The 17123-nt window shown below is 32.2% G+C and overlaps 1 protein-coding gene across 1 annotated transcript in view; it reads left to right on the forward strand.

The window, feature by feature from the left end:
* Positions 1-745: 745 nt before the first annotated feature.
* The window catches only part of AGBE (1,4-alpha-glucan-branching enzyme), a 52015-nt gene continuing 35637 nt past the window's right edge, over positions 746-17123 (forward strand). Inside the window, exons 1-4 of the mRNA XM_072526231.1 lie at positions 746-1104; positions 7261-7430; positions 14276-14391; positions 14501-14629. Of these exons, the coding sequence (XP_072382332.1) occupies positions 992-1104; positions 7261-7430; positions 14276-14391; positions 14501-14629 (528 nt within the window). The 5' untranslated portion in view covers positions 746-991. The remainder of the gene's footprint in view (positions 1105-7260; positions 7431-14275; positions 14392-14500; positions 14630-17123) is intronic.

Here is a 17123-nt window from a genome sequence, read left to right on the forward strand (position 1 = left end):
ATTATGTGTCAAAATGTATTGAGTGTCAAAGATACAAAGCAGCTAATCTGAAACCCGCTGGACTCAAATCCCAGTTCAAAGTTAGCGCTTTGAAACTATTGCTATTGACCTTTTTGGTCCATTACCAGATACGCCAAACGGAGAAAGGTGGATTTTTATTGTTGATATCATTGTCCACCTCTACTAGATGGACGGAGATGTTTCCCCTTAAGGATATGACTGCTGAGTCCTATGCCAGATGCCTCATTGACGAAATTGTGTTCGTCAATGTTAATGAAATATTATGATTTAAAATATTTTTTACAAAACTTACCATCTGTAGGTAAACTGTTATTTGAAATAATACAATTTAAATACGTACATATTAAATAAAATAGGAATGTAATATCCTAAATTACTAAAACTATATGAACCTATACTTATTGTATTTTTATAATAATCTGTAAGCATTCAGTGATTCATTGACTCGTACATTTTTAATGAAGCTTGTTTCCGGCAGTTTTTTCCTATAGTAGAATTTTTATGACAACCTAATTGGTTAACATTAAAATATAACCTTCAGAAAAAAGCTTGAAGTCTGTTAGATTTCTGAAATCTTGAAGAGTTGCCGTACGTGTGTGATTACCTTTAATCCATGGTTGCCAGCACGAAAAAGGCCAACGCCAAACCACCGAACAACCCGGTGGCCAAACGCCAAACCTTTTCCAATTCCAATGTTGTCAGTTGTTGTCTGTCTATACTGTCGTTGTCATGTCAAGTAAATGTGATTGTATATATATAACCTCACATAAAGTTTCTGCCGTTCAAGTTATCAAAATACGATAAAAAAAAATAAAAACAACGACTTTTTGACACTTTCATTATCAAACTCAAGGTTCTAATCAATTTAACCTTCTTCAACCTTTCATTTCAGCATCAGTAGGAGTAGTACATGTATTTCGGCATAGAGAGAAGCGTGTTGTTTCCTTGTTTCCTTTTGGTTTAAATAAAAATGGGTGGAAAATATACAAAACTAGATCCTATGGAAGTTGAAGTTCCCGAAATAGATGCGTTACTAAACAGAGATTCTTATTTGAGACCTTATGAAAGAGAAATTAGAAGAAGGTAAGTTAAAGAAACCGTGACATTGTAAAGGTCATTTACTAAAGTTCAGTGCATAATTTTAAATTTAGAATTTTATTTTTAAATAATTCCATACTAATTTCCGTGTTTAAATTAAGTTATTTCGTTTAAGATTATACTATAATTTATGTAATCAATTACGAAATAATATAAAGAAATATAAAAATGACCTTGGTTAATTATAATTTTATACATGTTTGCCGTTATTTATGTTCAAAGCTTGGCATAAAAACAAAATACATTTTAGGCAAGACACATGTTGTCCTTACCATTTTTACAAAACAGTCTGATAAATAGTTTGAGATTTTGGCTTAAACTGCATGCTTTGATATGTTTATTTCTTTTTCATGTTTTTTAACTTTATACAATTTTATGTGTGATTTTATGTTAATTCTTTATCAGGTTGTAAAAGTCACTCACAATAAAAAAATATGTCATTTTTATATATCTTTCCACACTATTTCATTTCAAAAATTTTTTCATATATTCTCTTTTATTGTATTTCACTACCGTTTACTGTACATTTCTTTATTTATTTTCATATATTCTCTTTTATTGCATTTCACTACCCTTTACTGTACATTTCTTTAATTCCTTAATGTTCAATTGACCCTTCTTCACAAGATTCTTTGTGTTTCTTTTTTCTGTAATTTTTCATAAAGTTGTTGATTATTATTTCATTATGCTTCTTTTTAAGTTGTCAGATCAACTATTTAGGTTATCCCTTACATCTGTTTATAGTATTTTCACAGTTAGTAAAATGCAAAATATGTAGCTACCCAGAGCTTCACCTAATGCCATTATTGTATGAAATAATTAAATTCAGTCATAGTTTTGAACATTTTATACTTTATTTACATATAAATGACAATTTCACCAACTTTTGTGGCTTTTTCAAATGGAGGTATACTTCAGGTCAGACTGACTTAAGGGTTTATTACAATTTTATTTTAAATATTATGTTTATATGGGATTGTAATACTGGCCCTGACTACACAATGAACAGGCTTCTACAGCCGGTGTTTGGGTTCAAGACTTCTCTACTTGGTGCTATTATGCCTGAGGAAATATCTGGTCAGGTTAGAAGCAGGAGCCAGCTTTCAGAACTATTGAATTCATATGTAAATAGTTAAATTAAAATTGTAGAGTCAGTTGAGTTTGAATTGTAACACACAGGTTGTCAGGAATAATAAACTTAATAATAAATTGTAATTAATTTTGGTGTAAATAAATTAGTGTTGAAATAACTGTTTATAAATTAAATAATAAAGACTAATTGTTTAAAGTGTTTTTATCAAGAAGCGATAGTACATGTAAACAAATAAATGTATGTATAGAGATCCAGCTACTTAAACTGGTTGCGCTTATTGCTTCATCTGCCCTATTAGGGGTTGTATTCAGACGCAACCAATATGTTTTTAAAATAATAGTTAAAACTACTTAAAATTTTTAGCTTAAGCAATGCACTGAGATGGATTTTTCATAGTTTTTTAAAGTTTTAATTATTAATGTTGAATTTATTGTTATTCTAAAAATTTCACATACTGTGAAATTTTGTTGATTAAACATTTTAATTGTATGAAAATTATACAATTTTTGATTGTGATTGACTTTGAAACTTTCATGTTGAAAATGAAAGATGAATTTATAAATTTATTATGTTTGGTGAGTGACATTTATGTGACACAAGCTTTAAAATACAAAAGAAAATCAAGTAAGGAGAAATCACTGTAAAATCAGAGAATAATCTAAAATCATACAGTTAAATATGTGTGAAGTGGATCCAGATCAAAAGAAAAGAAAAGTGTAAATTCAGGTCATATAAATTTTTACAGAATATTAATAAAATTTCTGTGGATATATCAAGTTATAATTTGAAGCTGCTGTAATAAAATGTATAAATTTTGGAATACTATTGTAAAATTATTCACTGTAATTATAAAAAGGGTTATATTAACCCATTAAGGGCCGAGACAATAAACAAAGAGAAATTTGACAATTGATTTATTAGATTGGATTAAAAACACATAAATTAAGACTAATTTACAACCAAAAAGAATTTTTTTTTCTCATGAAAGGAAAAACAGGTGGGTGCGTATACGCACCTTTGGCCGAATACGCATACAATTTTTAAAAAAGGAACATATTGTATCTTAACTGTAAATTAAATTTTAAGATGAAAATTTTCGAAACAATCGGGGTGTAGCTGCACTGTACACTTTTTACATAAATAAATAGTATTACTTTTGCACATCCGACATTTTCTTCTTGCACTATTATCGTCTCTTTTTATAATGTGGCCAATATTGTCGAATCTAGTTTCATCTGGTAAAGCAAATTTAGATGGACGTCCATATACTGAGTTTGACAATGATGTAGCGGTTTCTTCACTATTCTCTGCATGTCCAATATATTTTAGTAAGTTAAGAACCAATCTTGAACGAAACTCCAGTTGGGAAATTTTAGAATCATTCGCAATTTTAAAAATTTTCCAACTATTGACCACCATACTATCAATCATGTTAGTAAACAACGGCCACCACCACTTTTTCCCTCTTATTTGAATACGGTAATTCGCAATGCCATTATCATGCAGATCCACTCCACCCATGTATTGGTTATATTGGTGAATTATATTAGGCTAAGGGATAAGAATTTATTTGTGTTCTTTACGGTTATAACGTTTAGTTTGCATAAGGGGTAAAACGTCACATGTATTTGTCATTACAGTCACTACTGAATTATTGTTCCATCTTGTCACCAAAACTTCTAAATTGGAATCGAATGCACATGTATATGAACCTCTTTCCTTTTTTTCATAATTTTGTTTTCTTCTAGAGGACACTTAGCAGTGCGATTTTCCCTTACTGTTCTTGTTGCAAAGAATCCTTTTTCTTTCAATAGTCCAAACAGAGCTTCGACCAATACATATCAACTTGAGGCAGAGTGTGATAACCAGATAATATACATATGCCAATAAATTTTTTTAAATCTGTATCATTCATTTCAAAATCGTGACGGTTATTCTGCGATGCATATATATTTGTAAAATATCGAATGCTCTCACTTACTTCTTTATCAAAAAAGAGTGAAAAAACTTCAATAGGTGACTTGCCTCCATGGTTGGCTTTTATATTTTCTAAATATCGATCAGACTGATGTTGAATTACTGCCGAGTACGAATGAGTATCTGTTTTTAGCCAACTTGGGACAAATTTGGATTTATTATTTTTGCCTGGTTCTTTCTTTGGACGTTTTGATCTGTGGTTCAGAGGAATATCATCATCAGAATCGTCAGAATTCCCATTCACTTGTATTTCATATATACCTGCAGTATCTGTTTTTATTCCTTCTTCACCAATAATATTATCATCAATGTCTTCTACATCGGAAATTTCATCGGTTTCCGGTGGCACATAAACCACATCAAGTGAGTCAGCATTTTCACAGTCTGAGTCTTCTTCTAACAAAGCCATTAACTCTTTAGTAGTTAGTGCCCTCTATATACACGCATTCATATGATAATAATTTAGCATACCTCATTTCAACTTATATGGAATATAAAACAAATAAACACAAGGAAACTTTCAAACTGATTTAAGTGTATTGACTATTGACGAGATCGTAATTTCAGATTGTTTAGTCTACGAAAAAAATATAATATGGTTTCGGCCAAAGGTGCGTATACGAATCCATCGTATAAACATGCAATTATAGACCTTATTTTTAAAGTATGAATGAATAAGTTTTTAGAACATAAAAATTTCAACATATTTTTATAATTATAGAATACAAAATATGAATTAAGTTTATAATTAGTATCGGAAAAATTTTTTGTATGAAGATGAGCATAAATCGTTAAATTATGCAAAATTATAATAATCTTAAAATATTTAAAAAGTAATATTTTTGTCAAAAGAAAAATGATACTATATACCTCAATCTATTGAGATGTTACTTCAATAAAAAGAAAACATTAAAAAAATTATTTTCGGGCCAAAAAAAAATTTACAATAAAGGTTGCGTTTACGCACCTTTGGCCGTAAATGGGTTAATGTAAAGATTAAATTTGGTATTGTAGAGTAAAATAATTGTATCAATACATTGTGGTCAGTTTTGAACAAGGCTGATTATAATGTAGACAACTTTTTTATATTAAGAGCATCATATTATCCATTTTAGAGTTAACAAAATGTGTAAGAGTGTGTGAAATAAATAAAATCTTTTTACATTTTAGTTTTGACATTTAAAAATATTATTCATAAACAAGTTTCTAAAGTTATATATTTATCAAAGCTAAACCAAAAAGTCATCTAATAGTACTAAGTGATCTTAAAGATCTCAAATTTCAGAAGAATAAATCAAAATGTCATCCTAATTATTTAAGTACTTACTGTATATGGTCAATTCTTCAATGTTGATAGTTGTTCTGCAGCAACTTCTATAATCAGTGGTTTCACTATGACATCCATAATATTATCGAGTTGCCAGAACTTTTTTTTTACTGTATTTTTTACATGCTCCACAGTTTTTCCATTTTTCCAGGGTGATGTTATTTAGGGCTTCATTAAAGAGGTTTTTTTAGATCTTTAAGTGATGCCACTTATTGCAAAAGTTCCACTTTTAACATATTGTCATCGAAATTAATATCTTTTGAGTGTAGCCAGTGTTTTAGTTTCTGTTTGTTCCATGATGTAGTAGGTACTTTTCCAATTTTTTGGAAATGATAAGAGGCATTATCAAGAACTATCACGCAGTTATCTTGTGTGGTAGTCCCTAGATGGGGCAACGTACTTGCAAACCACCCTTGGAAACTCTCAGCCTTCATCTTCATTTTCTACAAAACCTGTTTTACTCTCCATGTGTGTAATTAAAAATCTTTTGTCCTTGCCCGATGGATTTTTAAGACCTGTTGAAAGACCAGACAAAAACAACTGAAGACTTGTCCATTTAATCAACCCATGCATTAGATTTTGTGTGTCCTGAATTTACCCATGTTTCATCTACTTAAATAATAATTTTTTTACTTTGTTCCTGAATTTTTTTTATGGATTTCAAGAATTTCGTCTCAACAACAAAGCACTATTTCTGCCCCTCTGTATGTATTTAAAATCAGGTGATTTGAGAAGTTTATAAAATGTATTGTTTTAAAATTCGGCATCTTTCATCCTAATTAATAGCTAAAAGAACTTTCTGTATAGTGGATATTCTGTTTAAAAAATTGGTGCACAATTCATTGTATGGAAGATTTACCAGTATCATCAATTATAGTTTTCCTGGGTTTAGTCTTTTTCGGAGAATTAAATGTTCCGGTATTCTTCTGCTTTCTAAAAATTCTGTACACACATGCTTCACTTACTCCACAAAAAAAGCTGTCTGTTTCACAACTTCCGATACCAAAGCTTTCAGATGCGATTCTATTGTCGATGTATAAACATCATAAATAACACTTATTGAAAAGCTAAAAAATCACTATTTTAAGTTACAAGTTAGAACGCACAACCTTAAAAAGTCTTAATAAAACTAACAAAACTACTACATACACTTTAAATTAGCAAACAAATGCCTTCTTAATACAGAAAGAAACGTTAAGAAAAAGATACACACTGCTGATACTGAACAAAACAAGTCCAATCCTGAAACAATAGACCACACCTCTTTGTTTACATGGACTATCGTCTCGATCCAAATAGATATAGAACTTTTAATAAATAAAATAGTGTAATAAATAATAAATTAAAGGACTGTGAATAACAGATAATAAAACCATTACAGTATATTATGATCATGACAATTTTGTAATTATTATAAAATCATTTTCATAAACAGTTATGATAAAAACTATTCAGTTCTAACTTGGTTAGTTGTATCTTAACAACTGAAGAAGCCACATTGTGGTGAGTGAAACATCCATGTACATGTAAATACAGTGGAAATTATTAAAAATATACTTTGAATTTATCTATCTAATATAAATTAAAGAAATTAATCCATGGCTGTTATAAAATATCTTCATTTTATTTTTAAATTAAGATTGATAGGAACTCCCATACCTGTATTACAGTGTTTTATTACATTGGTAGTTAAAATTTTTTAGTTTATATTTCAGTTATATATTGATTAATATTTTACTTTTAGATATGCTTGCTTTAAAGATATAGAAGACAATATTGAACAAAATGGAGGAGGCTTAGATAAATTCACACAAGGATATAAATATTATGGAATTAATATCCAACAGGACAACACAATTATATGTAGGGAATGGGCACCAGGAGCACAGCAATTGTTTTTAACTGGGGACTTTAGTAAGTAGATTGCTTTATGTTATGTAGATGAGGACAACTTTTATTTTTACAAAAACTGATGATGAAAATCATTAATTTTTTTATTTAATATTTTTTAGGTGGAGATTAGTCATTTTGCTTCATTTCATAGGTAATTCTTGAGAAACACATGACACATTAGCATTAAGTGTAATTTTATCTTATACAAAAATTACAACATATTAAACTGTAGGAATATTACATAAATAAACTGTATGTTTATTTATTGCAGTGGCTGTTTTAATTTAAATAATGTGTCAAAGTTTAATAAGCTCCTTTTTCGAGTTTGTGAAGTAACTTTACCATTTCCAATATCCAACAATTTCAAAGTTCTGTCCAGTGCCTGTAATGACCTCTTGTGGGCCAATGTACATTCGTCCTAAATGATTAATTTGCATACCTGTAAAATCTTTGCCATTGCGCTGTTTTTGGCGATGTTGCAATCTGGTGTTTCATTGTTTTGTATGTCTAATGGTAATTTCAAGGCAAAAGGTGCAGTTCATCCGCTTTCAAATAAAGTTACAGATATTCCAGAAGAAGCCAACGCTAGGGCTGTTGCCATCTGATCGTTGCCAATAACAATAAAATTAGTAATGTTTTTTCTGTCCATCTCGGAGCATTAATGAAGTAAATTCCACCAGATCCTTACCAGAAGCTCTATCAAAGTATCGTATACAATCCTTTGTTGTTGATTCAATTGTAGAAAATTTGTACCAAATATTTCGGAATATGCTTCAGTGTTGAACTGTTGGTCTCTTTGTAACTATTGTTCTCTTTCATAAAGTCACAAAGGAAATGACTAATATTTATTTACTGTCAATTATTAATAGGGCCTTATAAATTTTCTTTGATGAAAGATATATTAAGCTAAGCTATATTAAAAACAATGTGTAGATAATAAACTAAAATAAAAAAAATAATAAAAGACAGACCAAACAGTTGAATTTTCATACTGCGGGTCTATTAATATTCATAAAATTTCAGATTTTATTTTATTGCATTCTATTTTATTCTTGTTTATCCTGTTTTATTTTAATTTTATTTTACTCTATTTTAATCTATTTTAATTTATTTTATTCTATTTGATTCTATTTTGTTTTACTTTACTCCATTTTATTCTAATTTATTTAATTTTGTTTTAATTTTGTTCTATTTTCATCTAATTTATTCTATTTTATTATACTTTATTCCATTTTATTTTATTTTGTTTTATTTTACTTTATTTTACTCCATTTTATTCTATTTTATTTTTAATTTTATTTTACTTACTTACTTAATCAGTAGACCCATTTGTACCTTTCGGTGTTGGGCCGTTTATAATACAATTCATTAAATTACAATATTTTACAATCTTCTGAGGTGTCCTTAACACTTTGCTCTTAACGAACTTTCTCCATTGCTTCCTATTGGATGCCATCTGTGTTGCTTCCTGCCAAGTCTTACCCTTACTCTGCAGTATCTGCGAGATGTCACTGTTCCATTCTTTAATGGATGTTCTTTCCTATTGGTTTGGCGTCCCACACTCTTTTTACTTGTCTATTATAGTCCATCTGGGTTAGATGTCCGAACCATGCCAATTTTTTCTCCTTGATTGAGTCGAGTATTGGTTTGATTTTGAATCTTCCTCTTATTTCTTCATTTCTAATTGTATCAGTTCTTTTTACTCCGATCGTTCTTCTAAGGTATTTCACCTCTGCTGCCTGAATTCTGCTCTGATGTCTTTTGTTTAATATCCAATTTTCTGCTCCATATGTCACTGTAAGTCTATATATTGTTTTGTATATTGTCATCTTGGTCTTTGATGATATTTCTTTGTTATTAAGGAATCCATAATAGATTAAGTTGCATTATGCAACTAATACATAATATATATGAAAATGTAACTATGATAGTACAGCTAGACGAAAATACAAATCCCATCCCCATTAAGAGAGGAGTGAGACAAGGAGACGTAATATCGCCAAAGCTTTTCAACCTAGCCCTAGAAGACATCTTCAAAACTACAAATTGGTCAACCTATGGCATTAACGTTAATGGCAACAAGTTAAACCACCTTCGATTCGCTGACAACATAGTGATTATAGAGAGCATATTCGAGGAACTGCAAATTTATGATGGGGGAACTAGCAGCCAGCTCCCAATATGTCGGCCTAAAAATGAATATGAAAAAAACAAAAATAATGACAAACACAGATGATCCCAGACATATAACTATAAATGGCAGTGAGATAGAATAAGTCCAGGAATATATCTAATAATAGTCTCCCGTTTTATACCGCTTCGCGGCTTTGGGAGTATAACAGGGTAGTCTGCTATATCTAGGGCCTACGGTATACAAGGAAGGTAACATGGCCAGTGCTACGCTTCAACCGCCTATTATTACCCCTGGTTTTACCCAAGGTACTCATTTTATTCAGGCTGAGTCGACCTGGGGCCTATAGACATTTTTAAAAATGTCTAGTTGTTCTTGCCGGCGGTAGGATTCGAACTCCAAACCACCGGCGTGCGAGGCAAGCATCCTACCGCTTGCGCTACGCAGGCCCTCCCAGGAATATATCTACCTAGGCCAAATCCTGAGACTCGACAAAGAGAACCAAAGTGCGGAAATTACTAGAAGAGCAAGACTAGCATGGGCAGGATTTGGAAAACTTAGTTGGTTACTTAAGAACCTCAAAATACCCCAATACTTGAGCAAAGTGTTCAACCAATGCATCCTTCCTATCATGACATATGGATGTCAAACCTGGACTCTAACAAAGGCAAACATGAATAAACTAGCCACAATAGAGAGAACAATGGAAAGAGCAATGTTATACAACTATCATAAATATACAACTATCATAAATAAATTAATTGCTCTGGATTTTGATCCCAGGTTAATAAGAATAATAGCTGCATCCTTTATCCAATCTTTTAACCATCAAATCCTGTTTTTACAGTGATTATCAGAGGTTTGTATGAATTGTAGAAACAATTTCATAATCAGCGCCTTTATCAACCAGATTCCAAACCTAGTGTATATATACAACGTCTTTCTCAATAATTTTGGTTTTGTTAAACATTATTTGTATAACAAAAAGCATTTGCTTAACAAAAGGCATTTGTTTTATCATTGTTATTTGCATTTTTGCTTAATTGATTGTTAAAATTTTTGTTTTCTTCGGACCCTCTGCTTTTCTTCATTTATTTATTTTTTTTTTTTCAACCACTTGATGTGATAACAAAAGGAAGTCTTTTAGTCTGAAGCTTGTCTCTTCTTTCGGGAGTTTTTGGCCACATCAAGTAATCTTTAAATTCTATTCTCGAGCCAATATTTGACACACAGTTTGGTTGATTATTATTATTCTTATTAGATGCTCTACTACAAAATCAGTCTCATTTGTATCAGTAATATCTTCAAAATCACTACAATCAAGTAAACTTTCATACGGGTAAACTTGAGCTGAAGTTCCGGGAATAGCGATATCATCATCCATCATTATTGGTGTACTGGCTATATCAATTTCGTCTGTGATCTCAGGTATTACAATATTATCGTCAGATATTAGAACGTCAGGTAAATCAATTTCCTCTATAGTAATCATAGAGGTATCTGCAAGAAAATCCAAATTGTTTTCGGAATCCAAATTATTTTCTTCCTTGTTCGCAATTAGAAATTTTTTCCATATTTTTAGGAATAGTTGAAAATGTTCATCAGTTTTAGCATCAGTATAATCTTTCAATTCTTGCAGTTTTTCTGACCCTACTATTTCGCAAAAATCCGCATAAGATAAATCACACTCTTCTTTAAGCGTTGAAGTCTGTTTTTTGCCCTTTGTTGTTTTCCTAAAAACTTTAGAAAATTAATTGCATTACTGCTCCATGGAAAAAGTCGCATGCTTTGAATCCACTAGAAATTGTGGAAGTTTTTAATTTCTTTATAGCCTCTTCTAAAATGAGCGCAAACTCTTGTTCTGTTAATTGTACAAATGGTTTTTCTCTTCGTCATTCTAAAATAGCCTTCTTCCAACTATTCTTTAATGGTTTAAAACATGATACGTCGTCGGCAGGCTGTAAAATCCTTGTTGAGTTAGGATACAATGAAATATAATTTGTAGATTGGTATACAGCTGACTCAATTCATGATTGAGGTGAGTTTTGTGCCCATCAACAAATAAAATAATAGGTTTTTTAAAATTGTTTTGGGCCAAAAACTTATTCAAAATATTAGACACATACTCATAGAAAAGTTCAGCCTTAATCCAGCCATTATCACTAACACCGATTCCCCAATCTTCTGGAACGCTATTGACTATATTACTTGGTAGCATTTTATATGGATAAATAATCCTAAGTGGAATTATTAAACCAGAAGCCGAAAAAGTAAATAAAACGGTTAAATTTGCTTTTGCATCTCTTTGGTGTACTTGGTAAACATTTTTTGTTCCTCGAGGTACAATAACTTTGTCTGCCTTTGGACAAAATAAGAAGCACGTCTCATTTTCATTGAATATTCTTGATGGGTCGTTAAGTATTTCGAAATATGATTTTTGATTTAGATAAGACTCTATATTAGCGTACTGATTTCTACTTTTCAAAATCGAAAAACTATTTTTGCAAAATTAAGATAACTGCTATAATTACTAGCATAATTAAAATTTACTTCAGATCAAAAATTGGCCTTGATGCCAATTATTAGATATAGACAAATTTTAAAACCCAGTAACTGACACTATCAAAATTTTGTTTTTTTACAAATATATTTAATTTTTATGTTGCAATAGTTAATATAATACTTAAATTATACAGATTCATTAACTAAATGATACAAAAATAATATAATCAATTTTTATCATACCTAAGAACTTTTCAGAGCAGCCGTCTCAAAAGTTCGAATAGCTATGATGATTGCCGACCTCCGCCGCGGAGATGGCACTTGAAGAAGAAGTTACACTGTCAGCTGACAATATTATTTAGATAATTTGGCGCTATAAAGAATCAGATGGTGCCATCTATTATCGAATGGACACGTTATGGCATCAATATTACAGACATTCTTATAAATCACAAATAATTGCACTGATGCCAATAACTGGGTACATACCAGCAACTGGGTATCGTACCCTAGCTGTATAGCTAGAGTACTAAAAATATGTTGATATTATATTATATAGATATTAAGATATTCAAGTATTTAACAGTTTAACCTACACTTGCGATCATAAAATCCGAGTCATCTTGAAAATTTCAAGTTTCTTAAATATTTTTGCCCCTGGTGCAGTAATAACCTTTTTTTTTCTAATGTATTTTTTATTTGTCATCAATGTTTGTTTTGAAAGAAAAAAATGGTTTTTTATTGCTTTTATTGAAAAAAACAGAAAACAAATCAAATTGTTGATAAAACAGACATACGAAAAAAAAAAAAAATGGAAAATACAGAACATGGTCAAAATCAGTGAAATTTCAGTGACCAATATCGTGTATTGCCTCCCCTTGCTCTAACAACCTCTTGCAGACGACGGGGCATACTCTCAATTTTTCTCCGGATTACATGTTGTGGTATGTTATTCCACTTTCTCACTAACAGATCCTTAAGCTCCTGTGCGTTGTTAGGAGGATGTGTATAGGTTTGAATACGTTTTTTCAAATCGTCCTAGAGATGTTTGATGGGATTCAGGTCCGGAGACCTAGCTGGCCAGGATACGCTCGTAATTCCAACTTCGTCCAAGTATTACATACTGATCCTGGCAACGTGCGGTCGCACGTTGTCCTTCATAAAAACGGTTTTTTCTCCAAGCCCTGCCATTTTGGGCATACCATGTTCTTCCGGAATCTCCGTAATGTACCTTCGTGCAGTTAGGGACCCATTTTCGATGAAGGGTAATTCTGTGTGGAAGTCGGAAGATATACCTCCCCAAGCCATGACCGAGCCTCCACCAAATGGCATTCTTGGAGCAATGCAAGCTTGTGAAAATCGTTCATCGGTTCTCCTCAAAACTCTTACACGTCCATCGGATCCAGTTAGGCAGAAACGGGATTCATCTGAGAATAACACTTTGCTACAATCGTTAATTCCCCAATGCGCGTATTGTCGAGCAAAAGCTAGTCGTGCAACTCGAGGCACCCGGCGAAGTGGCGGTTCTCTAGCCATTACCCGAGAAGATAGTCAAGAAGAACGAAGTCTTCTTCTGACTGTTGCAACACTAAAATTGCGATTTCGTACTTCCTCTAGACGATTTTGATGCATAACGGCAGTTGAGGTCCGGTTTCGTAAAGCCTGAACACAAGGAAACGGTGATCTAGTGCCTTGGTTAGGGCCGTCCAGGGCCAGGTCGCCTGGTTAGCAAACTTGCCTCCTGAAAGCGTTGAAGCACTCGTTGAACCGTAGAAAGGCTTACGCCAACAGTTCTTGCGACTTGCCGTTGAGTGTGACCGTCTTCCACAAGTGCAACAATTTGTGCCGTTTCAACAACAGTCAAAGGCATTTTTGTCAAAAAATAAACACTAATAATGGCACTAATAAACACTAATGGTGGCAATAATAAACGTTTGTCCGTTGCATTTGAGCAGAAAGTCGAAGTACAAACGAGACATTTAAAACAAGCGGAGTTACAGGTAGCGTTCATTTTGGGAAGTGTGCACTTTACAGCGAAATCGGCACTATTGGAATTCTTTGTTACAACGGAAACCGCAACAATTCTCAGAAACATGCATTAGTTTGTATTTGTGTTATTATTATTTACGATAAAGCTCGTTAAAAATGAAATATCGGTGATTTTCAAGGTGACCCGGATTTTATGATCGCGAGTATATTTACTTCTTAATTAATTTCTTTATTTTATTTATAGATGGTTGGAATAGAGATAGTCACCCATACAAAAAATTGGAATATGGAAAATGGGAGTTAATATTGCCACCCAATCAAGATGGTTCACCAGCAATACAACATTTATCAGAGTTAAAGGTAATGTACAAATTAGAAAAAACTAAATATAATTTAGGGAAAAATTATACGGGGTGTTTAACCCCTATTTAACCAAAGCAAAAAATTTTAAGTTTAAATTACCTTTTAGGTTGTAGTTCAGACATGGGAAGGCCACAAAGTGGATAGGCTATCACCATACGCAACATATGTAGTAGAGCCTCCCAAGCATGAAGGAACTATTTATAAACAGAAATTTTGGAATCCTCCACAGACTCAAGTAAGTATATAAGTAAATACAATTAATTAATACTGTTTATTTATCATTTAACAACTTACTGAAATGTTCTACGGATTGCCAATACTTTCCCACCATACATTCTGTTTGAACATCTGGATGTCTATTTTATTTTTATATATATATATATATATATATATATATATATATATAATATAAATTTAGTATTTCTTGGGTTAAGGTTCAATAAAATACATATTACATGTAGAACTAGATTTTAATTTCCATTGCAATCAACGCAGGAAACCCTTGCCTTTGTCAAGATTCAAAGCGTATAACGGGACACAGACATTAATGAACTCAAGTTGAGTATAGGCCAAACAAATCGTAGAATCCAAAATAGGATTTATGAACATTCCATTTGTGTTGTCAATTCCGATTCAATTTCAGCTCTAGGTCAACACTATCTTGATACAGGTCATAAAATTGATTTTGAAAACTGCAGAACCATAGCCTCCATCTGCTTCTATAAACCAAGAATTATCCGAGAAGCCATAGAAATTGAAAAAAGACCAAATTGTCTTCGACATTGAAACCTCTCATAAAGAAAGTATCGTCCGCTCCACCCTCCAATCAATATCCCACCGTCAGAAATGTTCACGATAATCCCCACGCCAACCTCCACCCAAACAACGTCACCATCGCTTTCTGCATGGCCTTATAGAGATGTTTATTTAGACCCAGCTGTTTTATGTTCTCTAGGAGGTTTTTGGGAATTACACCAGTAGTAGATATAATAATAGATACTGTCTGGGTACTTTACTTTCTCCATTGTCTCCTGATTTGTATTTCTAGATCTCGGTACTTGGCGATCTTTTCGTTGTATTTAACACGTAAATTATTGGTGTTGGGTATCGCCACATCAATAAGTGTTGTTTTCCTAGTAAGTTTATTAACTAGTATGAGATCCGGTCTATTATGTGCCACTGGTTGATCTGTGAGCACAGTGTGGTCCTCTTATAGCTTCTAGTTGTCATTTTCAGCGTATAAAATATTTTCCACAGGCCTATGTGACTGTATGGCACCATATGCAATACGGATAGTAGAAAAATACCAAGCTGGTTTCAGAGGTGGTAAATCGACAATTCCTGAGATTGCAACCCTGAAACAAATTTTGGAAAAAAAAATACTGGAATATAGCATTGATACTCATTACATAACCTTATCTAAGGATGAAAAAATGACGGAACTGGAGGAAGAACTCAAACATGTGAAATGGGATATTATAGGAATTAGTGAAGTCAAAAGAAGAGGTGAAGATCAGGTCAAACTAAAATCGGGCAATATATTCCACTATAAAGGGCAAACAGAATCGACAACTGGAGGAATAGGTTTATTAGTACACAAAAAATTACAGAAAAATATACAGAGCATTGATTGCATCTCCATAAGTTATGTATATAAATCTAAGACTAATTAAGAGATACAATCTGAAAATAATACAGGTATACGCTCCCACCAGCGATTACGAAGATGAAATTGCTGAAGCCTTCTATGAGGAAATCGAAAGAGTAAAAAAGCAGGAACCGGTTCATTACAATCTAATAATGGGAGATTTTAACGGGAAACTCGAAAGGAAAAAGGACGAACAAGAAGTGGCAATCGGAGATTTTGGAATCGGAGTAAGAAACGAAAGAGGCGAAATGCTTACCAACTTTCTACTGCAACACAAACTGTACACCTTTTTTAATAATGTGCAATGAACACCTTTTTTAAGAAGAAACAGAATAGAAAATGGACGTGGGCTAGTCCAGACGGAAGAACTAAGATCGAATATGATTATATAATAACAGGCAAGGTCAAATTATTCAAGATGTCACTGTACTCAATAAACTATCAGTAGGAAGCGACCACAGACCAGTAAGAACTAGAGTAATGATAAACCTACAAAAAGAAAGAGCAAAGATGATAAACAGTTGCAAGCGCATAGTTTGGAATTCACCAAATCAGCCAGAAGCATATATAAAACATATAGCCGAAACTTTACAGAGTAATAATCCCAAACCTCTAAGTATCGACGATCACAATAAATTAATAACAGACTCGGTTAGAAACGCACAACTCAAATTTTGCAAGAAAAATGACACCAAAAGTGAAAAGATTAGCAAAGATACAAAAGCTCTCATGGAAATACGACGAAACCTAAGCGAGAACGAAAAGGGAAACGAAGAAGGATATAGAAAACTAAATAAAAGAATTTCAGCGGAAATTAGAAAAGATGTAAGAAGACATAATACTAATGTAATTACTCAAACAGTAGAAGAGAACAAAGGTTTAAAGATAATGAAAAGAAAACCACACAAAGTAAAAAGAAATATATAAGCTGAGAGATAAAGACGGAAAGGCAACAACAGATAAACAAAACATTCTGAAAATAACCAGATAGTTTTATAAAGACCTCTATACCAGCCAAAGACCACAAGACAATTTCCCGACACGATTAAAGGTTCTTATAAATCAGGGATCGGAAATACTT

This window comes from Diabrotica undecimpunctata, chromosome 3, assembly GCF_040954645.1.
Source record: "Diabrotica undecimpunctata isolate CICGRU chromosome 3, icDiaUnde3, whole genome shotgun sequence".
Taxonomy (NCBI): domain Eukaryota; kingdom Metazoa; phylum Arthropoda; class Insecta; order Coleoptera; family Chrysomelidae; genus Diabrotica; species Diabrotica undecimpunctata.